A 26,163-nucleotide genomic window follows, 5' to 3' on the forward strand; every position below is an offset into this window, starting at 1 on the left:
ATCAAGGGTCTATTGATACCCTAAAGGTGCAAATATTTGAAGAAATAATGGCGCTGGAGAAGTGATTACCATCCACATGAACTAAAGTAGTAATAAAATCCAAGTACAAAATTTAATGAGCCACATTGTTAGCAGTCGCGGCGGCCGTGGGCAGCGCCGCGACTCTCTGTGCCCTCCTGCGGGCGTCCCGGCCGTTGCTATGACAACCGGGGCGTCACTTCCAGTATTTCCGTCCCGGTTGCCTGGGCAACAGCCGGGACGCTAGGGAGCTCCTGACGTCGCGCCCGGCCAGCTGTCAACAGCTGGGGCGCGTGCGCACAGATTCAGATTGGGCCAGCCATGCAAGCCTGTGTATTATCAGCCAATCAAGGCTGATTAAGGTCTTAGTCTACTGCTGGCACTCTCCGTGTACCATTGGCTGCAGGCTCTGCATATTAATTATTCTGCTGCTGGGATCACATGCTGGACTCTGTTCTGATTGGCCATCTGTACTATTTAAGGCAGTGAGGACTGAGCCTCACTGCCGGTTATAGCGTACTGTTCCAGTACTGCTGCCTGCTATTTGTTCCTGTGTTTGGTGTTTAACCTGAGATTGATTACCCGTGTATGACCTTTGCCTGTTCCTGGACTCTATTGCATAATTATATGATATATTAAAGCAGCAGACCAATTGATACGTTATTCTGTATATAGTGTTAGGGTGAATCATATTGTCATACAATTATTCCTTTTATGCAGATGTCTAATACCTTTAAATGTAAATCAAATATAAAAGAGTAATACAAAATATATACATTGATACAAAATATATACATTGATGTTTGGATTGTATTTGGAATTTTAAGGGCACATTATTACCGTATTTCCCCATGTATAAGACGCACCTTTTTCCCCAAAATTTTGGGTCTAAAAACTGGGTGCGTCTTATACAGGGGTAGTAGCACTTAGCCTGTCAGATGATTCCTCTGTCCGGTAAAGTCTTCTTTCTTCTGTCCGTCTGATCCTGATGCTGGAAAGCCGCTTAAGGTCCTCTTCGCGATGACCGGATGTCCTTTCAGGACCTTGTCAATGACCTTTCAGGACCTTGTTAAGGTCCTGAAAGGTCCTGAAAGTACCTTGCAAAGGTCCTTTCAGGACATCCGGTCATCGCGAAGAGGACCTTAAGCGGCTTTCCAGCATCAGGATCAGACGGACAGAAGAAAGAAGACTTTACCGGACAGAGGAATTATCTGACAGGGTAAGGCAGAATTGACTATAGCGTTGTCTCTCCTCTGTATATGCTGCACAATTACTCTGTGAAAAAATTGAGGATAATGTTTATCCTCAATTTTTTACATGATTTATATAGGTGCGTCTTATACAGTGGAGCGTCATATACATGGGGAAATACGGTATATATTTTATTAGCCATGTCAATGAGTGCCTGTTCTCTTCATGAGACTTTCAATTCAGGAAGTCTGCTGTGCATAGAAACATGACCCCATCATAATAACGTCTCCTCTGCGTTATTAAGCTCCTGTTACTTCTATAAACATATTTGTGAATGTCATTAGAAGCTATTTTATAAAATACTTGTATTTTAGGAGGTAGTGGTGCTTTAAGATCAGTTATATAACCTAGAACAGAATATATGAAATAGCTGTGCACATGGCTTATTTTCTTTGTGCGTTCATCTGTATATCCCCCTCAGTTTTATTTATTTCCAGGGTTTTACAATTGTGCAGATCCAAAAATAGCTCCAATGAGAAGCCTGTTCCCGATCAAACGGATTAGTCTATACAAAATCATTTTTTCCCCCAGCGTTTATATTAACCATGTATACAGCTTGCCTATATGCTTGTGACTGAAGAGACAGGTTTCATCATTCAAACAACATTTCTTACAAAAAAAACTGTGTGTCGAGAGCATTCTTAAGATTGACAAAAGCAGTATGTTTCCCACATTCATGTAACAAATATTGAAGTTTTAATAAGTATAAACCTAGAGCCCTGGAACAATAATGTTCATGGATGTTAGTGATATTTTCCATATAAGTCTTTACTAAGACAACTGGCATCTGTCCAATCCAAGCTGATTCCAAAATAGAACTCTCACAAGAAAGAGAGAAAAGATAACAAATGTCTCAAGCAGAATTTAGAATAAAACAAACTACAGTGGATTCTATGTTTTTATTACCTCTCTTGTTATGTAAAGTCCACCTTCGCTTCAGACAACAATAAATAACTTAAAAAACAAACTAGTGAAAATATTTTTCAGCTCAAAAATTTGTGACCCCCGAGAAAATGATGCAAACATAAAAATGCTTATTTTTAAAGTACACTGGATCAAACTTTATAATTTTATACATTTGTAAAAAAATATATAATTTAAACTTTAACAATAAGTTTGTCCAGTCACTTATTTTACAGTAATAAGAATTATTTTACTTTATCTGTTCAAGGGGACCTACATAAAACTATTGTATGTTGGTGTCCATAAACATAAAACAAAGATTTGCTTAGAACAATCTGTGTTAAGTGTATATTTGTTGTACTGTATATTTGAATATATAGTTACAGTTCTGCTACAGCTTTCTTTTTAAAGGGCATCAATCATGTATTGTTTATGTTATTAACTGTGTAAAATAACATAAAAAAGTAACAGTAAATATTGTAATGTTAAAAAATATAATGACATTATTATTATAGAGACTATGGCCACACTGGCATCTCACATATCTGCAATGGGCTTCAAGAAAAGCAGTTACTGCCTGACACAATCATTTAGAGCAGGGGTGCACAATCTTTTTTTGGTCTGAGGGCCACACTAGGAGACAGAATTTATTTGAAGGGGTCACAATAACACCTGACTTGCTTAGACATGCACAATTCATAGAAAATACTACAGACAAAGCGAATCATCTTTGCAGTTATGCCAGAGCTCTCAACATTGTTACAAAGTAACCATGGGCATAGAAATACAGGTACTTACACAAAGTGACAGTTGACCAAGAGAGGGGATACAGATGTGAATGGCAGTTTCTAAAGTAAAAAAAAATTTCTCTTAACAACTGCGTGCGTACAGTATCATTATGAATACCACAAACAATTCTGTCTCTGATTAGTTCATTGGTGATGGCGCCAAAATCACATTTTTTGCTAGTAGCTTTAATGTTGACACATATGCAGGGCCGGATTAACCATAGGGCTAACTGGGCTACAGCCCAGGGGCCCCCGGCGCGATCAGTGCTGCTGAGCACTTTCACTGCAGTCCTTCCCCGGCGAGCTGTAGTCTCGCCGGGGAAGGACTGCAGGGGAAGGACTCTCATGAGACCTCCTCAGTAAAGAGCGTACGCCGGAGAAGGAGGTAAGTGCCGGGGGGGGGAGGGGGGGCAGCTCGGATCACGGGGGGGGGGGGCCTCACGGGGGAATGGAGGCCCCCTTAGCCCAGGGGCCTCCATTCCCTTGATCCGGCACTGCACATATGACATTTTCATCACGCTTTTGGTCTGTGGTATTCAGTCCATGATTATATTTTTTACAGGTAAACATATCTCCTGAAATTAGTTTAGAAGCATCCTCTTTATCTTCCCCTTCCTCATAGAAAATTGTATCTGCTTTATCTACTGCCTTGTACCTTTTTTGACTTCTCAGATAGCCCAGTGATGCAGTATACTAGCCAGTTGTCAGTAATGTTTTAATCAAATATGAATGAGAGGGTTAATGCAGCAGAGACCTTCAGCCATATCTGCCAATTTCTGAAACATAACGTGTTTACTCATATAACATACATAACAAGAATGCAGAACAGAGAACAGGAACTTCCCAGCATGCCTAGCTCCATGGCAAGACATACTCTTACAAAAACATTATCACTTGAAAGTGATACTGTCTCTTATGTTGGCAGATGGGGACAGCATCCACGGCTCCTTAGACTGGGGGTGACGCTTGGCTGTGACATCATAGCCAGGCACCAGATTCCCAGCATAACACTGACATAGAGGAGCATAACACATGTAAGAAGCTGCTGGCTGCTTCTCCTCCATGTCAATGGCCAACGTTTCATCGGCTAGGGCAATGGTCGGGACACTAAGCTGCCAGATCGCCCCATCTCAGCGGGAGGATTAGCTGAGCGTGTGCGTTGTGAGGGGGGTAAGTTAATTATCAGCGTCCTGGGACTAATTATATCATGCTGTCCTCCTAGCTGGTGATTGGCTGCTCTATGTATTTAAGGCAGGGAGGACTTTCCTCCCTGCCGGTTATAGCATTCAGTTTCCTGGCTGCTGACCTGTTCCTGTACTCTGTATGAATACAGAATTTCTGGATTGATCCTACTGTGTATGACTTCTGGCTTGTTTCGTGGACCGTGATTTACTGCTAGTGGCCCTGACCTCTGCCTGTGACTTGGATACACTGTTTTTCTGCCAGCCTTTGCCTGAACTTCACCTTGTTGCCTGCTGATGCCCTGAGACCTCAGCCTGTTCCTGATTACGCTTATCTCCGGCCATCACCTTCTTGTCTGCGCTACGATATTATCCATAAGCTTGTACTACGCTGAGGTTAAGACCTGGGGGCATCTGAGTACCTGTGAGCGTGACAAGCTCTACGGGAAAGACGGCTGCTATAGGTGAAGACGTCTACCACCTGTTCTACAAGCTTATGACAATAGCCGTTAGCCGTGAAACCCTTCTAACATATTTGCTGAAAAAGTATTACCTGTCCTCCTTAGTCTCTCTTGTGAAACTAAGCTCTGCAGTTATAGAACAACAATCCTGCAGTGAATCAGAGTGAAGTTCATTCATTTTGATTCGCTGCCAACCTCACTGACAGGGGCGGGCTGAGCTGGACAGTTAAATTGCATTTTGGGCCACCTGGTGGTCCAGTGGTAATGCGATGGAGACAGCCTTTGCAGTCTGTGCAGGGGCTGTCACATCGCGTAGTACTCACAGCAGCCGCATTATTCATTCATAGAATATTGTACTACAGCTTTTAGTACAATATTCTGTGAATGGATGATGCCCCTGCAGTCAGTACTACGCGATGTGACAGCCCCTGCACAGACTGCAAAGGCTGTCTCCATCACATCTCACTTGTAAGGTAGTGACTAGATCCCTTTCACCCTGTGACATCAGCAGGTCATGTGACAGCTGCAGTCACATGGTGCACAGTGCAGGAGCTGCTGCTGGAAATCATCATGTTCTTGTGCTGTCACTTATGGAGGAAAAGGTAAGAAAAAGGAGTAAAGTGATGGGAGGGGGTATGTGTGTGTAAAGCATGTGGCAGAGGGGGCATGTGTGTATAAAGCATGTGGCAGAGGTGGCATGTGTGTGTAAAGCATGTGGCAGAGGTGGCATGTGTGTGTAAAGCATGTGGCAGAGGGGGCATGTGTGTATAAAGCATGTGGCAGAGGTGGCATGTGTGTATAAAGCATGTGGCAGAGGTGGCATGTGGCAGAGGGGGCATTTGTGTGTAAAGCATGTGGCAGAGGTGGCATGTGTGTGTAAAGCATGTGGCAGAGGGGGCATTTGTGTGTAAAGCATGTGGCAGAGGTGGCATGTGTGTATAAAGCATGTGGCAGAGGTGGCATGTGTGTGTAAAGCATGTGGCAGAGGTGGCATTTGTGTGTAAAGCATGTGGCAGAGGTGTCATGTGTGTGTAAAGCATGTGGCAGAGGGGGCATTTGTGTGTAAAGCATGTGGCAGAGGTGGCATGTGTGTATAAAGCATGTGGCAGAGGTGGCATGTGTGTGTAAAGCATGTGGCAGAGGTGGCATGTGTGTGTAAAGCATGTGGCAGAGGTGGCATGTGTGTGTAAAGCATGTGGCAGAGGGGGCATTTGTGTGTAAAGCATGCGGCAGAGGGGGCATTTGTGAACAGAGAGGGTATGTGTGTGAAGCATGTGGCAGAGGGGGCATATGTGGGCAGGGGGGTATGTGTGTGAAGCATGTGGCAGAGGGGATATGTGTGTTTAAAGCATGTTGCAGAAGGGGCATGTGTGTGTAAAGCATGTGGCAGAGGGGGCATATGTGGGCGTGTGTTCATCATTTAAATGTTATGTGAATTTAATTACTATAATTACTAATTATCATTAACGGGACAAAATAATTAATTTACACTATGCACTAAGCTAACTCTAATTCACATCACAGATAAAACTTCTCAGTTTACAATAGTTTAATGAACAATACTCTACACATTTTTACTTACCAGGAGAGTGTTGGTGGTGCTTTACAAATGATTTCACACTGTCGATATCTGCAAACTGCAGGACTGTGTACCCGTGGTGTGTTAGGATTCGCTTGTACAGGATGGATTCCTTATTAGCAAGTGAGGGATGTATATGCAATAAGGCTCTTCCCTGAGCACTGGAAGCTAGATTCTTCTTAGCTCTGTCTTCATACTATTAAAATAAGATTTATATTAGTATAGATGAACTAGAATCAAAACTTAGTATAATTCATAGTAAATCTATATTTTACAATGAACTTCTCCACCTCACGTATCATACTATGAATGTCCATTTTACATTCCTACTTGTATATTCATCTCACATCACACTCCATACTGTTCATGTACTGTGCATATCATATTGCTTGCTTCATATGTCCCTCTCAAATCCCCTATTGTTAAGGCTCACATATTTTTTTTAATCAATACCCATGTCAGGTCAGGTTATAAAATCTACCATAGGTGCAGAGGATGCAGCTGCTGTGGAGTCCACAGATTTGACCATGGTGAACAGGTTTCATGCAAACTTCGAACTTGAACATGGTAATGTTCACTGGTTGAATTAAAAAATGTTAACAAATACTATAAATTTATCTGAGCTGAAACAGGCAACATTTATTTTGATGTTTTTTGTTGTAACTGTGAGCTTTGTCCTTGACAGTAAAATCCAACTCGAACAGGTCCAAAAATCTTGATAGCACCAATAACAAGTTCTAGGCCCTTAAACTGGCCAAATTCGATCAATAACGGACTAGTAATAAGGTTTAAATAAACAAATAAATGAACTGGCTATACATACCCACCAGCAGTATATTGGATTATGAGCATTGTCAAGGAGATAAGAGTGTTAGTCGGTGGTTGGATCAGCGTCATGGTCTGAGTGACAGTGAGGTGGTCCATTTTGCCCTGATATTAAATAAAGAATGTTGGGCTGTATGTCTATTATGCATGTCAGTCTTATGTTCCCTAATGGGCATGGACATATTATATTCCCTATTGCACATGTTCAATTATTTTCTCAGAGGCAGGAGAAGTTTGACTTTAAATTAAAAGAAAGAACAACTACTATTCTCTTGATGTTGCAAAATAAAGTTAATTTACAAAATTGTGTTTGCAAAGAAATAATTACCAAAAGCAAATAATCTTATTTTCTTACAAAAAGCTGTGTGGGAAAAACTAGTGTGTTTCAGCACAAGGCACAGCCTCTCCTGTAGGGCTCTGGTTTGTTTATAGAAACGACATTGTAGATCGCTAAACCTGACATTTAGACATTCCCAGAGACAGAATGTAGCGTTCTCTTTTTGTTGGCTTGAAAGTGCTTTTTATAAAGCAGTAAGATGTGTAAACTATTTTCAGCCAGCTGACAGAGACTATGTACTTTTATATAAATGTATGCAGTGCAGACCACATACCTTCCTGTCATCTGTCTACAATCTTTACAGTCACAGTTAAGGCAAATCTGGCAAATAACGACATGAAAATGCAAGGGTCAAGATAATCTTCAAAGAAAACACTTTTATAACATACCTCATCAAATGTAGAAATATAAAGACATGTCATGTACTGCCATTTAGAAAGTATCTCACATGTGCTTATTCAACATATGGCAAGTGAACATAATCATGTATAGGCAAAAATAGCTTTTATAACATGGTGCAACTCATACTTTATCCACACGAACAGAATAGCAATAAGAAGAGTAGCTCTGGTTTTGTGGGTGGCAGTGGTACATGGTATGTAACTTAACACCTAAGTAAGGTTGGCCACCTAAAATGAGGTATTTCTTTCTGTCTTGTACTCAGGGTCCCTCAGCTTAGGGCACCACAGCCACTGCATGTCTGCAACAGCTATTCTGCCCCTGCCTACATTATTTTATGACCGTGATAAATATTACCAGTGGTGTTGTAAGGCTATACTCCGGAAGTTCAGACACTATTGTAAGGATGGATATCTGAGTCTAGATGCCACCCTCAGAGTGGTAAATATGACTCTCCCCCACCCTTCTCCTGGGAAGAAGCAGAACATAACGTAGCCAATCAGCTCACATAGGCATCATCTTAAGGTAAAACAGGACTCAAAGTATCCCTCATTGAGTTTGTAGATGGACGTATTGACATTTTGACGTCTGGGCTAGACAAATTCTGCAATCTGGCATCCCCTGAAGTGAGATGAACACGACAAATTGTGCTGTTTATCTAGTCCAAACATGCTTACCACATAGGAAGTCACCTTGAGGTTAACATCTACTGAACCATGCTTACTGCAATAAAACAGTTGGGCCATGTAAAAATTGTGGAAGGTTTGTACATCAACCCATCTCATGATTTTTAATAATCTATGTGTAGGGAATATATATGAGACCACTTCTGATTGGCTGCCCTTCTAATAAGTATTCAGGTTTACCAGACATTTACTCATTTGTGGTTGGAGCTACAACGGAGCAGTCCGTTTTGTTTCAATGAGGTTTTTTGCTTTTTTTCCCCAATGGATTACACTGAAACAAGAAAAGAAGATGGTATGTAAACATTTACCTACACTACAGAAAATAAGGGGCAATTATTATTAAAATAAAAAGAGGCCAATATTTTTTTATTTCTATAGGGGGGCACTCTATCATTATTCATTAATAAATGGGACACTGTATACTATTTACTAGTAAGGTAGACACTATATAATTATAGATGGGGCAAAAGGTGGAGTATGCTTTTTTCTCACTGGAACCCATCAGCCAGGGGTACCAGAGGAGGCTTAATGCTACTTTAGCATTGTGACAGGCATCCATGGAGGATGGGAGCCGATGCTAAGAAGCATGGCCCATTGATGAAGGGAAGGGAGTTTTTTAACAATTCCTTTTTTAACATGCTTGTAGGCGGTTTACTGGCGGTCTGCAAAATTGCTGGTTAATACATCTCAAACTGTTTCATCATGAGGCAATAAAATGTAGACTAGGTGCTAGATTTACTAAGAATCGAGTTTGGTGGTGGTTTGAAACCGCCATCCATCACCAGCGGTTTAGTGATCCAAACCACTGCATTTACTATAGGGTGGTTTGAGACTTCATTTAAAATGACTGGCGATGTATGGTGGATTGAAAAAGCTATACCGACATCAAAACCGCCATCCAAAAGACAGGACAGGGCAGTTTTAACACCTGCTTCAGAATGGCAGATGATAAACCTGCTGGCGCATTTTGTCTGTCCTCGGCAGACTTTTTCAAAGCAATGTAATGGTCACTATAATCACAAGCTATATAAAACTAAAGCATTCTAATAATTGGTTAATAGTTAATGATAAATTGTAACCTTCTGGGTGCACTTCTGGGTGATACCAATACTCTGGCACCCTAGTGGTGCCAGAGGCTTCCTTAAATACCCCCTGATCTCTTCTGATAGGAGGCAGAGTTGCGGCGGTCAGGGACGCTGACCGCCGAGCGGAAGTCCTAAGGCGTTCCGTTGCCTAGCAACAAGACACGTCGGGAACCACGCATGCACAGGCGGTAACCCAGAAGTTCGGGAAGACGTCCCATTGCTAAGCAACGGGATGCGCCGGGCGGCAGGACAGGTGACCACCTCTCGCACCAGAGTCAGTGCGGAGGCGGCGTCTGACACTGGGTTTTGCCTTTAATAAAATCGCTGTTTTAAATAACTTTGGAAAAATCTCAGAAAATGAGGGTGTTTTATTTTAAAAAAAAAATGGTGCTTGATAAATACTGCCCTTGGTCTATCTTTGCAAAGGTAGAGCTTAACTAAGTTGCAGGTGTGAGGTGAGATAACAGATGACAAGAAAAACGATGTAGAGCCAGTAAATGCATATATGTATGATACTACACAAAATGACAAAACAGATGAGTACAATTGATATATTTCTTATATTATTATATATTTGGGAACAAAATGTTATTTATTTTTAGGTTTGTAACTGTGCTGAAACTACATCAATCACTCACAGGAAGTTCATGGCATTTCAATGATTGCTACCTAAAAATAACAGACCATAGTTTGTTTTTTAACCTACAGTAGTACATGATCACTATTTTACTTCCCTTTATTCTATATATATAAAAGGAAGGAAAATAAAGCTGTTCAGATTATTGAACATAACATAATCTGAAGCACCAAAGATGAAACACTCTCTCTCTCTCTCTATATATATATATATATATATATATATATATATATATATATATATATATATTACAAAAAACAAGATACAACAAGTGGCGCTTTGTAACAAATCACCAATAGTCCAGCAAAAAAAGGCTATGTTCATCTCAATAAACACTCCCCATGTGCGGGTGGCCGCCAATCTTCCTTAACCAAGCGGTGTAGCATGGAAACAACCTATAGAAGAAAAATGGAGGAGGAGGCGCACAATAGTGTAGTATGTTGGTAAAATGTTGGGATCACACCGAAACCCACAATAGGACCGGGAACACCAGTGGAGAAGAAACCAGCAAATGAATGCTGTAATCAAACACCCAATGTAGAGATATAAGTTACAACTTATTCTCAAATAACGGTGGCTATATTCGCAATATTTCCATATAGTGTATGTGAAAAACACTCAGGACACACTTATGTAGATATATGCGTACCAGATAGCAAAACTTCACAGCTTGTTGATGTAGATATCCTGCAGCTCATCAGGAACAGGTTACATGACTGGATACACAACTGTCAGCCTTGTGCATTCAGCTTAAACCCGATTTGGCAAAATAAGTGTTCCCAAGAAAATATCCGTGCTGCTGCTGCTGTCGTGGTCTCGCCGAGAGTCGAACTCACCATATATATATATATATATACAAGTTAACCCGTGCATGATACTCATGTATTCAGTCAAATCAAGCTACTTAAGGTCTTAAAAAGGTTCTTGTCATGCATTTGGGCCTAGCCCAGTCCTCCTCAGGGGAAGAGCGTTACTTCCCGACGCAAGCGCCCTTTTTAATGTGTGTTCATGAGGTAAAATTACCTCACGAAAATTAGTTTGACCCCTCAACTCGTAAATTTAGCCTTTACTACCCCTCCCAAGGTGGGAAGGGGGGATGATGGAAGTTAACTGACTTCACTATTCTAAATTTTTTGTCAAATAATGTCAGTATACCAAATTTCAAGTCAATTGGATGAGCCCTTTCTGAGAAAATAGTTTTTTCCACACACACACACACACACACACTAACACACGCCGGTACACATGTGTGTTCATGAGGTAAAATTACCTCACGAAAATCAGTTTGAGCCCTCAACTCATAAATTTAGCCTTTACTACCCCTCCCACAGGGGGAAGGGGAGATGATGGAAGTTAACTGACTTCACTATTCTAATTTTTTTGTCAAATAATGTCAGTATACCAAATTTCAGGTCAATTGGATGAGTCCTTTCTGAGAAAATAGTTTTTTACACACACACACACACTAACACACGCCGCTACACATGTGTGTTCATGAGGTAAAATTACCTCACGAAAATGAGTTTGAGCCCTCAACTCGTAAATTTAGCCTTTACTACCCCTCCCACGGGGGGGAAGGGGGGATGATGGAAGTTAACTGACTTCACTATTCTAATTTTTTTGTCAAATAATGTCAGTATACCAAATTTCAGGTCAATTGGATGAGCCCTTTCTGAGAAAATATTTTTTTCCACACACACACACACACACACACACACACTAACTAACACACGCCGCTAGGCTTTTACTTTTATATATTAGACAAGTTAACCCGTGCATGATACTCATGCATTCTAGTCAAATCAAGCTACTTAGGGGGGTATTCAATTGTTAGCGAGATGCGTTAAAATTTCGCGCTCGAAAAAAAACCAAAAACGCGCTCGTTTTTTCCTGTTCGAGCGTGCGTTTAAAAAAAAAAATATTTTTTTTGCATTCACCCCCTCGCGCTCTATTATTGGTCCTAGCGAGTTTGAAATGAGGAGTGGTTAAGGCACTCATTTTACTATAAAAAAATAAAAGTAAATTAATGCAATCAAGAATGGCCCCAGCACTGCAAAGGAGATTGGGCCCCTACACTGCAATCAAGAAGGGCCCCAGCACTGCACAAGAGAATGGGCCCTCACACTGCAATGAAGAAGGGCCCCAGCACTGCAAGCAACAATGGCCCCCCCTGTACAGCAGAATTAAAGATTTTACAAGGAGGTACATTTTTTGAAATTTACAAACATTTGAACACTGGCCAAGCATGGACATTTCTAAGGTACAAATATTTGGGGGACAGTGGGCAAGCCGGACCTTTCTTTGAAGGTAAAAATATTTGTTGGGACTTTGCGTAAATGAGTGTGTGTAAGTAAAGCATCATAAAACTGAGGATTTCGTCCATGGCGAGTATTTTTTATTTTTTTTTATTTTTTTTTTTAAATTAAAATCTATGGTGTACATGAGGGTGTTTACTGTACTTCTTAGGGTTTTATTATTTTTAATAAAGATTTGTGGTTGGAATGAGGGTGTTGTGCTTTTATTTAACATTTTGCTTTGTGGAACTACAGATCACAGCCAGCCGTGGGTGTAAGAGCATGTTGGCACTTGTGGTTCTACTACAAGTGCAAACATGCCCTGGGTGCTATGGGTATGCTGGTGCTTGTAGTTAGACAAGTAGCAGCATGCCCACACTATTTAGGACAATATGGCTGGCTGGGACATGTAGTTCCACAAGTAAAAAATATTTTTCTCATACAAAATCCCCATTTATTACCCTACTACCCACAGCCCAGGGGTAGTAGGAAGAGCCCTAATGCTATCGGCACTGGCCTGGGTGTCCCTAGGGGGGTGGCCCGCTTACATTTTTCAGCAGACCACAATCCCTAGGGAATCCAGGCCAGCGCTGAACAGTCTGTGGGTGTTTAGTCATTATGGCCGTGGGACCCAAACTGCGTTTCCCCCCCCCCCCCCTGTTATAGTGCCTATCACCCCGGCTGGTTCGCCTAGTGCTGGTTCAATTAAATTAGGGGGAACCCTACGTCAAATTTTTCACACATCAATAGCCTGCCAGCTCTAGGGCGAAGACTAAATAGAGTGGGGAGCAAACGATTTTGCTTTTAAAAAAAAAAAAAAAAAAACATGATACTTTTTGGCACAAACACCCCCCCCCCTTAAAAACAAAAAAATTATATAAAAAAGTTTAAATACATGCACCACTATGGTTTTTTCTAAAGGGGGAAATTTCCAAAAATTATTAATTATTATACACTTTTTATAGTACTTTTCTTTTTTTAGGTTACTTTTATGAACTTTTACACCTATTTTCTCAGTTTAATGTATATTTTTCTTAACTTAATAAAAAAAAAATTTCTTTGAGCAGACCATGGAGGTGCGAGATAAAACAGCATATTTGCCTTTTTCACATTCGGCGTTAAAAAACAATTGAATAGCTTTTTCCGCTAAGGGTTCGCAGCCAGCCTATACTTTAACATTGACAAACGCTTGGAGCGCGATAACACCGTTTCGGTAAAAAAAAAAAAAAGATTAGAATTGCGTGAGAAGTTTTCGCGCTCGAAAATAAGGTAAAATAGCAAAAAAATGACTTTGCACGCTCGAACTTCCAAACTCGCTAATAATTGAATACCCCCTTAAGGTCTTAAAAAGGTTCTTGTCATGCATTTGGGGCTAGGCCAGGCCTCCTCAGGGGAAGAGCGTTACTTCCCGACGCAAGCGCCCTTTTTTAACGTGGTTTTGTCCACATGTCACCACCTCATCATTTTTCTCCATCACCTCATCCTTCATCTTTATTGCCACATCTATCCAGATGTCTATCCAGACACAGGGATCTCTCTCAGCATTCCTGAGTATCACACTCCTCTCGCTCTGTCACCCCCGGCAACCACCAACCACTCCCAACTGTCACCCCCGGCAACCACCAACCACTCCCCACTGTCACTTCTCCTTCAAGAAATATATATATTTCTTTTTAAAATCTTTATAAACACTTTTAACAATTAACAAATTAAATTAACAAATTAAAAACATCTTAGTATACCAAATTTCAGCCCTTTCTGAGTTTTTTTTTTCCACACACGCTAAGAATTTAGTAGGTCAGTGTATAACTCCGCCCAGCAGGTGGCGCTGCAGCTTGTTTTGTTTTTTCACACACAGACTAACACACGCCGCTAGGCTTTTATATTATAGATATATATATATGTATTTGAATATCCAAGATGCTTGCACTCTCATCTAAATCTTCGACCACTGGGGTGCTGTTCCTCTGTAATCTTGTAGACCACAACATCAACAATAAAAGAGAGAGGGCTCTTACCAGTTCTTCTTCATAATTTTATTTGCCAGCATACTGTAAATAGAACCCTTCTCGAGACCAACAGATAGAGACTCTATGCATTGTCTGCATGCTTTTATGCATATAGAAAGCCTTTTAGATATTTTCAGCATTAGAAGTAATATGCAAGGTACAAATCAGGTCAACTTCTCTCACCTCTAAAATATTGCATTTATATGTACAGTATATAGTAGTGGGCTCTCCAACAATATTTAATTTGCAGCATAAATGTGACATGAACAAAACAAACAAGGTTGAAATGCATCAGTAGTGGGATGTACCCCCAAAATATCAGTTCCCGGCTATGACTGGTCATACTACAGCAGGAAAATACACAGTGTGGGTTCTCCCTGCCATAATGTCAAATCAGTCCTATGCTAAAGAGTTCCAGCGCTTTCAACACTGCATTATTTTTTCCTAAGGGGGGCCTCAACTCTTTCGCAGGGCTGATTCCCCTAGGGAATTGAGCCCCATGTTGAAATTGTTAGGGCTCATTGACATTATGACAGGGGACATAACGCTGCGGGCCTCCCTACTACAGTGTCACAAGTACAGTCTTTCATAGCTTAGAGCTATCCGTCCCCCTGAAATTGCTGCTACTGGTCCTGGTTATGGAGGCTAGTGCTGGGAGCACTTTTGGGGGGCATGCTGCTTGTTTTTTTTACAGGTTCAACGTTGATAACCATGCACCCGGGGTTAAGCACCGGCAATAGATACTTCTACGACAAGTATTTTAAGCTCTCCGGATCTCTACATAGGCAGCAAGTACATAAACACACTGTTAGTGTATTTGGCCTAGGTAGAAAGGCCCCTTCCCTCGCCCATCGAACCTCTCTTACCATAGAGAGTAGTAAGTGTAAGATGCACCTACATAGAGCTTACGGCTACACAATAATCGCAAGCATGCACAGTAGGGAAATGTGTATTTTACACAAATAAATAGACTTGTGTCCAACATAAGGCCCAGAACGAGGACAGACCCTAATAATTATGTCAAGAATACAGAACAACAGAATAAGCACATTGGTAATAAACAGAAAACGGACCACCAAATTCCAGCAGCAACAATTATATAAATCTGAGGCTGTATGAATGCCCTGGCATTCAGTACCGTTGGCAAATATAAAATTGTGACATATACCAGCTGCATCCAGGATGAGGAACACCATGCCTCTATGTTTACTGCAAGCAAAAGTGGAATTGGAATGGAATGGAATGCTCCCAGTTTATTGCCACAATCCTGGAAATTAGGCCCTGACTGATTTTACAGGGACAGTTTCCAAAAATTTAAGGCAAGCATGCTCCTCCTTATATACATGCTAGACAATTAGGTGCATTTGCGCAAAACGAGTACCTGTATATTATGCACTTCGTAGGTGACCTTAAGAGGCAGAGGGCTGCATTGTTCAGATGCACAACAAAATATTATGTTCCATTTTCTTTTCCTTTGTTGATTAGATAGTGTCAGCAGTGAAAAACATGATGTATGGGGTGTTCTTAAGTACAGCATAAATATGCAAGATGCACAATAAAGGCCTAGCCTAGAAATGGCATCTATTATCATTAATAAATGTTATAGAGCCAGGGGCGGAACAGTGCACCACTCAATTTCTGTTAATTTTATGTCTCTGTGTATTTACTTTCTCATAATTTATAGAACAGCCCAAGTCTTAAAGACATGACATATGTAATGATTCCATCATATTAAGGTCATTGCACTTCATATCTAATTCTTAACTCTAAATTTGAGTTATGCTGACCGGCGACAGCAAAGTTTAAAGGCTAAAAATGAGATGACTGGAATTCAGCTTTATTTCCTGTCCTTCAAACAAGAAGATCCAAGGGTCCAGAATTATTCAATATTTTGAGTCTGCTGTACTGAAGATACACTTCACCATGCTTTTTTTCACTTATCTTAGCAATTTAATAAATTACTTGTCCCAAAAAGGTTGGGAATGACTGCCAATTTTGTTCCAGGGCATTGCGTCTCGGAAAAGCCTTGGACTATAAATGTTATTTATTTGCAGTATAAGAAAGAGCATAGCACACAGCAAAAGTGATTTAAACCTTAATAATTCTCAGTGACATGACAATTAACTGCCTGTTCGCATATTGCTTTTATTAGGGAAGACTCTGGCATCATATCTAAATGAGGTGTAAACTGAAACCTTTTCTCAGCATCAGCAGTAAAATATAAATTTGTTTCTTGCTTGTTTGTTTTAAATAGACTTCAATATTCCAAGATCCTAGTCAAATAGTTTTATCAATGAACATCATTCTGAAGAAGTTAATGTATGTGTCACTACCTGCACTACATAATGTGACATTGTTGTACATTCAGGTGACCAAACACAACAACATTACCTGTATTGAACAATGTAGTTGTATAAAAAGATGTACATTTTAAAGGAAAGTAAATGTTTTGCACCCTTAACTTATGTTACACTAGTAGGTTAAATTTACACCTGCTGTTATCATCTAGCGTTTGAGCATAGTGGACACATGGAATATTGGATTAAGATCCATGAAAAATAAAATGTTTTTATATACAATGATCGGCCAGAGCATTAAAAACACCTGTTTAATATTTTGCAGGTCCCCCTCATGCTGCCAAAATATTCCTGACCCAACAAGGCATGAAGTCCACAAGACCTCTGAAGGTGTCCTGTGGTTTCTGGAACTAAGACGTTAGCAGCAGATCCTTTAAGTTCTGCAAGTTGCAAGGTGGGTCCTACATGGCTCGGACTTATTTATCCAGCACATCCCACAGATGCTCAATCGGAATTTGGAGGCCACATCAACACCTTGAACTCTTTGTCATGCTCCTCAAACCATTCCTCAACAATTTTTGCAGTGTGGCAGGGCGCATTATCCTGCTGAAAGACGCCAATGCCATCTGGGAATACTGTTGCCATGAAGGGGTGTACTTGGTCTGCAACAATGTTTAGATAGGTGGTACGTGTCATAGTATCTCCCACATGAATGCCAGAACCCAAAGTTTCCCAGAAGAACATTGTCCAGATCATCACACTGCCTCCGCCGGCTTGCCTGCTTACCATAGTACATCCTAGTGCCATCTTTTCCACAGGAAAATGAAGCACGCGCACCTGGCCCTCGACATGTTGTAAAAGAAAGCGTGATTCATCAGACCAGGTCAACTTCTTTTATTGCTCCATGGCGCAGTTCTGGCATTCTCATGCTCATTGCAAGCACTTTTGGCTGCGGCTGGACAGCCCATACGCAGCAAGCTGCGATGCACTGTGTGTTCTGACATCTTTCTATCATAGCAAGCATTAACTTTTTCAGCAATTTGTGCTACAGTAGCTCTTCTGTGGAACTGGACCAAACGGAATAGCCTTTAGAGCCTTAGACGCCCTTAGAAGACCCTGTCGCTGATTCATTGATTGTCCTTCCTTAGATCACTTTTGGTAGGTACTAACCACTGCATATTGGGAACAATCCACAAGACCTGTGATGCTCTGATCCAGTCATCTAGCTATCACCTATTTGGCCCTTGTCAAAGTCAATCAGATCCTTACAATTGCCCATTTTTCCTGCTTCCAACTGATCATTTAGGCAGCAAAAACTGACTGTTTACTTGCTGCTTAATATATCCCAACCATTGACAAGTGCCAGTTGTAACTAGATAATTAATGTTATTCACTTCACTTGTAAGTTGTTTTAATGTAGTGGCTGATCAGTCTATCTGTACAATTCTTGTACAAAAAAAGTAACAAAGGATTTTGTGCATCCAAGCAAAAGTATTATCATCATTGTTTATTTGTAAGGCACCATTAAACTCTGCTATGCCAGACAGTCAGAGGTACAAATCATACAAAATACAATCACACAAAAAGAGTACAAGTATAGATGAGGTTGATGAATGAGGTGTAGATGTGAGCCAAAGGTAGAGAGGACTCTGTGAGAGTTTATAGTCCAGAGGGAGAGATCAATGTTGAGACAATAGGAGCAAATGGGACATTGGGTGGGCATTGGACTGGAGCTGGTAGAACATGCAAAGGTGGTTTTATCAGATAGGGGTAGCATATAGGCAATAGAGAATAGGTGTCTTTTAAGAGAGTGCTTGAATGATTGAAGGTTGGGAGAGAGTCTGATAAGGTGTAGAGAGTCCCATAAGTTGGGAGCAGCATGGAAGATGTCTTCAAGGTGGGAGTAAATGGTGTTTACCAGAGTGGAGACGAGTATCTTAGATGCAGATTGCCGAGGGTAAGAGGGACTGTATCTCATAATGAGGTCAGAGATGTATGAAGGAGAGGAGTTGGTGAGGGCTTTGAAGGTGAGAAGCTTGAATTGCATTGTTGAGAAAATAGGTAGCCAGTGCCAGGATTTGCAGGTGGGGTCAGCAAATGTGGAGTACCTTCTGTCAGCCGCCATCCCTCTTCCTCCCTCTTCTTCACATAAACGGTCACCTTCAGGCTGCCCTGACGCGTCTGATCACTTAGCAACAAGACGCGTCACTTCCGGTTAATGCGCAGGTTACACGGCAAAGGGACACTATTGTAAAGCTCCAGCGGCATGCTGTGATATTACGCCGACCGGGAAGGTGTGGCAGAGCTGGATTAAGGCTCTGGGGGGCCCGGGGCACTTTAGACAGGGGGGCCCCTATGATGTAACATGGTTATCATTTTAGACAAACACACAGGCAATGCTGTGTGCACTACTGTTAGGAGCACGCAGCTCTGCCTTCACAAGCAGTACAGGGTGAAGCAGGACATACCTTCCAACTGTCCTTGTAGTCGGACCCAATCCTGACTACGCGAGACAGTCACCCAAATTCAGGACTGCCCGACCAGATTCAGAACAGTTGGCAGACTGTCCTGCTCTCTTCTAACTGTTCTTGTCACTTTCTCCATCTGTGGCTGCTGGTGTCTTTAGCTCAGTTGCTGCTTGTCTGGATCTTGGAATGTTGGGGGCACTATTTGGAAAAAAAAATGGGTACATGAAAATTAGAAAATTCCAACCAACCCCGATGTTAAATCAATAGTATTCCCTTTTAATATATAAACATATTTCGCTCTCTCGAAAAAGCGCCATCAATAAATTAAATGGCATTTATGTTTAAAATATATAACCATTTTCTACAATCATCCACGGCATCAAATAATTAATATTCACATTTAATAAACAGACCTAATTTTCCCCAAAAAGCCCCACAGTCATTTATGAGCTTCCAAACCACCCAGCATCAAATTTAAAGGTCCAATCACCCCATCTTAAATTGATAGCCCACACTATTAAATTAAATTGCCCCACCATCACTCCACAAATAAAATAGCACCCATTAAATAACTAGCATCCACCTGCAATCCAAGTTAAATTAAGAACCCCCCTTCCCTCCCACATTATATTAAGAACCCCCCTTCCCTCACACATTATATTAACATACTACCCCCCTCACACACACACACATTATATTAACATACTACCCCCCTCACACACACATTATATTAACATACTACCCCCCTCACACACACACATTATATTAACATACAACCCCCCTCACACACACATTATATTAACGTACTACCCCCACTAACTTTGTTTTATCTGCACGCTGTATGACCTTGTTTCTCTTCACAAATGGGACGGCACCTGTCACGTGGTGCAGGTCCCATGTGACACCAATAGCAGGCCACACATGGGGGAAGGGGGGGGGAGGATCGTAAGGATCCGCTGCCAATGATAGAAGGTAGCTGGCCCTGGAGGAGGGGCCAGCCACCAAGTAATAGAGACTTGGGCTGGCCCAAATTAGTCTTTTTCGTGTCTGGCCCGGGGGGCATATGCCCTCCTGCTCCCCAGCCTGCCCCTGAAATTAGCATTGATACCGCGTATTAAAAATACCATTGATACTGCACATTAAAAATACCATTGATACTGCACATTAAAAATACCATTGATACCGCACATTAAAAATACAATTAATACCGCACATTAAAACTACCATTGATACCGCATATTAAAAATACAATTGATACCGCACATTAAAAATACAATTGATACCGCACATTAAAACTACCATTGATACCGCACAATAAAAATACCATTGATACTGCACAATAAAAATACCATTGATACTGCACATTAAAAATACCATTGATACCGCACAATAAAAATACCATTGATACTGCACATTAAAAATACCATTGATACTGCACATTAAAAATACAATTGATACCGCACATTAAAACAAAAATACTGCACATTAAAAAAAACCTAAACATTGATAACATAACACCAATTTTGACAATATATACAGTATGTATGAGTGTATTTATATATATATATATATATATATATATATATATATATGTGTGTACATATATATATATATATATATATATATGATACAGTATATTTTGTGAAACATAGCTGAAAAAATTTTATATGTATATACACATTCAAGAAGACCCTTCATAGTGTTACTATTTTACTTGATCAAATATCTCAAATGTAGCCTATAGCAGCTAGAATGATATATATATATATATATATATATATATATATATATATATATATACACACACAAATATTATTCTAGCTGCTATAGGCTACATTTAACATTCAATCAAGTAATAATCAATGATGAGGGTCTTCTTGAATAAGTATATAGATATGATTGTTTTTTTTAATCTGTTTAAATATGTACATGGCCAGTAGAAGTGTGACACTTACCTAGTCACTTTCGTCACAGTTCTAATGCTGGGAGGAGCTGCTGCAGCTGCGCATGCTCAGCAGCTCCATTCTGGCTATTTTAAAATGTACAGCAGCAGCGGTGCTGCTGTACATCTATTAGATATTATTCTGTCGGGTGGAGGATGGTGCGCATGCACCCGACACAGCAAGAGACCACCCGCACAAACTAGAGAACAATCGGATCACCAAATGAGAGGTGAGGTGATCCGATCAGCGGGGGGCCCTCGGAGAGAGGGGGCCCGGGGCACGTGCCCCCTGTGCCCCCCCCTTAATCCGGCCATGAGGTGTGGGCTTCCCCTATATAAGGCAGATTCTGGCACCATTAGAGTACCACAGTATTAGGTTCAATTTGCTCCAGCAATCACCTTCGTTGTCCACTAATTACCTGACTGTTCCCTGTGTACAAGCTTGGCTTTCCTATGACCTGGCATTTGGATCCTCCCTTTGGCTTATTCCTGACCTCCAGTATATGATCTTTGGCTGCCTGACTACTTTTTTGTATCATCCTTGTGTACCTCATCTGACCACATGGTATCGAACTAGCCTATCTGACCACTCTCTGTTATCCAGTTGCTTTGCTGGTGACTCTTTTGGAGGACTGTGACCTGCGCGTCTCTCACAATGAAACCCAAACTCCCCTGCGGGGGTTCCTGGAGCGTTAATGGTGCATTAGACTTAGCACCTGCTTTTAGAGTACTGTCAATACCAACACGTAGCCTACAGTTACAGATACACTGTGACACCTACAGAGTAAGATCAGTCTTGTTGTGGAAGTTAGTACAGATTGTAGAGGTGAAAGATGGGTGGGGAGAAGTCCAGATTGTAGGAGGTTGCAGTAGTAAGATAGGAGATAATGAAAGAATAGATAATGATTTTCATAATATATTGCAAGAGAAATGGGTGTGTTCTGGCAGGCGGCAAGACAGCACAAAGGACTGGATGTGTTGAGTGACCCTGTGGGTGGAGTTAAGGATGGTTCCAAGACAGCAGGCTTGGGGAATAGGGGAAATAGTAACATTGTCAATTGTGAAAGAGAATGTAGGGGGATTGTAGCTCTAGGAGCGGGGACGATAATAAGCTCAGCTTTGTACATATTGAGCTTTAGGTACCATTAGTTCATCCACATGGAAAAGGTAGAGAGGCAGTTGGACACATGGGATAAGAGAGAAGGAAAGAGGCTAGGGGATGAGAAGTAGATTTCACCCAGAGAATTTGTTAAAAGGGAAAAAAGAAAAAGGCCAAGAACAGAGCCTTGAGGAACCCCAACTGATAGAGAAAGTGGAGGAGAGGATGTGTCAATAGTATAGACCCAGAAGGAGCATTCACAAAGGTAGGAGATGATCCAAGAGTGAACAGTGCTGCAGCCAATGGAGTGAAAGGTATAGAGGATAAGAGGGAGGTTGACTGCATCGAAAGCAGTAGAGTGGTCAAGAAGGATGATTAGGGTGAAGTGACCCTCTGACTTAGCCATAAGTAGATAAGTTCACTTTAGTTAGGGCAATCTCAGTAGAATGTAGAGGGTGAAAGCTCCATTACAGAGGGTCAATACAGAAAGTGCATGGAAAGAAAATGGGTCATGCAACTGTATTCAATTCATTCAGTAAGTAAAGGAGAGAAGAGAAATGGGGTGGCAGTTGGAGAGAGAGGTATGATTGAGAGATGGTTTCTTGAGGGTAGGATCATGTTGAAGAGGTGAGCTAGGTGCAGCCAAGCATTGTTAGAGTGGGTGTGGCAGAGTTGGTATGAAACAGAATCTATGGGACAGACTGAGGGGAAAGAGGAAGAGAGTAGTGTGAAAATTTGTTTTTAGTAACAGGAGAGAAAGAACTAATGGGTATATGAGTGGAGGAGAACATTGGTGAGAGGTGGAAGTATGTTGCATATAGAATTTTAAATATTGCATGTTCCCAGAGGTCTACAGTAGCATAAACTATAAATATAACCTGGTTCAGAAGTCTAAAAACTAAATATTTGCCCTGCATTAGTTTCAAGTTTACTGTTATAATGTGTGTGTGTACTATTCACCATTCATGTGATTTTACATTCATTCAATGTGCACAAACAAGAAATGCATTACTTTTATTATTAAAATTCCCAAGAGCTGGCTGAGCATAAATGAAGTGTTATGCTAGTGAATTGTGTTGCCAAATCTGAAAGTGATTGTGTTGCTTGGTACTTTGACCTATGGCTGCCATTATTGAATGAAAAATTCTGGACACCCATGTGACCTGAAGATTACTTAGGTTATAAAAATTACCCCATAATTCCATTTGGGTGCCACATATTAAGAAAAACATTAAAAATAAATAAATGTAATAGTATAAAGAAAACCAGGACATGGAAGTCTTTGCCGAGCAGCAGGATTGGCCTGTGTGTGCAGTATTAATAGGTGCTCCTTGGGCAGCCTAGATTTCCATGTCAGGCACCCCCCATAGGTGCTGCCCCACCTTTATGAAAATAAAGACTCTGAATAGGTGATACTTTGTCAATCATTCTGTGTTTTAGATGCCCCCTACACCTAGTGATATCGCTGGCCTGTGTGTGTGTACACCATTAGACTCTGAATATGACAATTATATAAAATTGCATCATGCAACGTATTATATACAAGATTGCAATACTTTGACAGCAGTGTTTGGTGTTCTATTTACATTTGCGATACAAGTGAGTGCAAGTAATTATTCGCTGACACTGCCACTACAGGTACAGATACATTTCCAGCAAAAATTGCAACTTTACATAATCATTTTGTAAAAAGACTTCTTAGAATAAGAACAATAGTAAAACAGAAAAGGAGAAAAACAACAAGGGCCTCATAATTATGCAGATTATAACATAGTTTCCTACTCTCCCGGAATTTCTGGGAGACTCCTGAATTTCTGGGAGTCCTCCCGGTTACTAAAGACTTCTATATCAAAGTGGCTGGGGACTGGGCTTATGAAGCAAATTGCGCGTCATCGTGGCCCCGCCCGCTGCTGTAATTGGACAACAACAGTGATGCTCGTTTTGGGGGTGGGGCTAATTACCCGACCCCACCGCCCCCACCCCCACCCCCACCCCCAACACACCCACCTCCCTCCGATCTCCCAAATCACCTCTTGCCAAGTTGGCAAGTATGGATTATAACAAACCCCTAAACACTGTACATCTGCAAGCTCTCACCTCACATGAATACCTACATGCATCAAGTGATATAAACCTGATTGTAACACTGCATTTTATTGCTTTAATTATTATTTCAAATGTTAAACATTCTTTAAATGCAGTTTATTAATAGTGGTGAATCCTTTGTAATGGTGTATTCCACTTGGTTCCAGAGAATGTAATAACTAGCTAGTTTCCATCCACAGGTACCAACCAAGTTCAGTTTCCATCACTTGCACTATTAGTTTTTGCTTTATGTTTCTTCCAGCTATCACCGCTTGCAATAGAGTTATTGACAGGAAGTCTTATGTGCATCGGAAAAATACTAAACCCATGAATATAGTAGAAATGAGCAAAACAATTCAGCACGTTTCACGTTTTGATGCAGGAGAAACATTACACTAATGTGGGGCTGAAAAAAACAAAATACAGGGATTTACCAAATGATCTCAGCCTCCAATAATGTATTGAACAATCATCATCATCAGCTATTTATATAGCGCCACTAATTCCTCAGCGCTGTACAGAGAACTCCCTCACATCAGTCCCTGTCCCATTGGAGCTTACAGTCTAAATTCCATAACATACACAGACAGAGACCAACTAGGATCAATTTTGATTGCAGTCAATTAACCTACCAGTATGTTTTTGGAGTGTGGGAGGAAACCAGAGCACCTGGAGGAAACCCACACAAACACAGGGAGAACATACAAACTCCACACAGATAAGGTCATGATTGGGAATTGAACTCATGACCCCAGTGCTGTAAGGCAGAAGTGGTAACCACTTAGCCACCATGAAGTCTTGCACTGCTGCTTTTGTTACTAACACATTTTAATGGCATCTACCATTTACTAAAGGTTGCAAATAAAATCTTATGTTAGGTTCTGTGGTTTGCTGAGAGAAAGTGAAGGAACAAGAGACAGATCGGAAGATGTAATCTATGTAATTGACACGACGCCTACAAAAACACATGTATCAGATGCCAGCTGCATGTCGCTCTTGCCCTCATCACCTTCATCGTTTTTCCGTCTCTCAAAATCCAGAAAGGATTTTAAGGCTGCTTATTACTGGCTGGTGTTACTCACATTATATAATTATGCCGCAAAACATATAAAACCTGTATATTCAAGATTTTTTTCTGTGCAAATCAAGGTTTTATATAGGACCAGTCTAATTCAGGGCATTTGTGCTCAATCAAATTACTATCTTAAATAGCTAGTGTAGAGATGACTAGTCATTTTCACTGATTTTCAATGCATGTCAATGGTTTATAGGAACTGACATAATTCTACAATCACATGCTGTAGAAAGAGATAGTCCACGTTTATTAAACTGGCTCTGCAATTTGAGATTCACATTTTTCTGCAATTTGGATTCCAAAACAACATTAAATGGCTTGTATCATAACAAAATTTAAATCAGCTATTGTAATACTTGGGTTAAATAAATTAATTTTAATGTGCTTTTGATATACCATGTAATCATGTATATATATATATATATATATATATATATATATATATATATATATATATATATATATATATATACACACACTTTATATCACTTGCTATGTTTCTGCTCCCATTTTAAGGAATATTTGCGTACTTCCTTTTTCATGCTTAAGGATCCATTTATTATACTCATTTTTGCTTAAAATCTCCTGAAAACTTCTGTTTTCAGGGTATTTTAAGCAAAAATGCATTTGTAAGTATCCTTTTGATTTATAAATAGGGGATTGCAGAAGATAACAGATATATCTGCTGCAGTCCCACTGTTCTCGTACGCAATAGCAGTCCCCATAGGTTTCTATTGGGACAGC

At 40.6% G+C, this 26,163-nt stretch overlaps 1 protein-coding gene across 1 annotated transcript in view; it reads right to left on the reverse strand.

The window, feature by feature from the left end:
- Positions 1 to 26,163, reverse strand: part of CPED1 (cadherin like and PC-esterase domain containing 1) — a 270,907-nt gene that overhangs the window by 239,005 nt on the left and 5,739 nt on the right. Inside the window, exon 2 of the mRNA XM_075208962.1 lies at positions 6,185 to 6,377. Within this exon, the coding sequence (XP_075065063.1) occupies positions 6,185 to 6,377 (193 nt within the window). The remainder of the gene's footprint in view (positions 1 to 6,184; positions 6,378 to 26,163) is intronic.

Source organism: Mixophyes fleayi, chromosome 4 (genome assembly GCF_038048845.1).
Source record: "Mixophyes fleayi isolate aMixFle1 chromosome 4, aMixFle1.hap1, whole genome shotgun sequence".
Taxonomy (NCBI): domain Eukaryota; kingdom Metazoa; phylum Chordata; class Amphibia; order Anura; family Limnodynastidae; genus Mixophyes; species Mixophyes fleayi.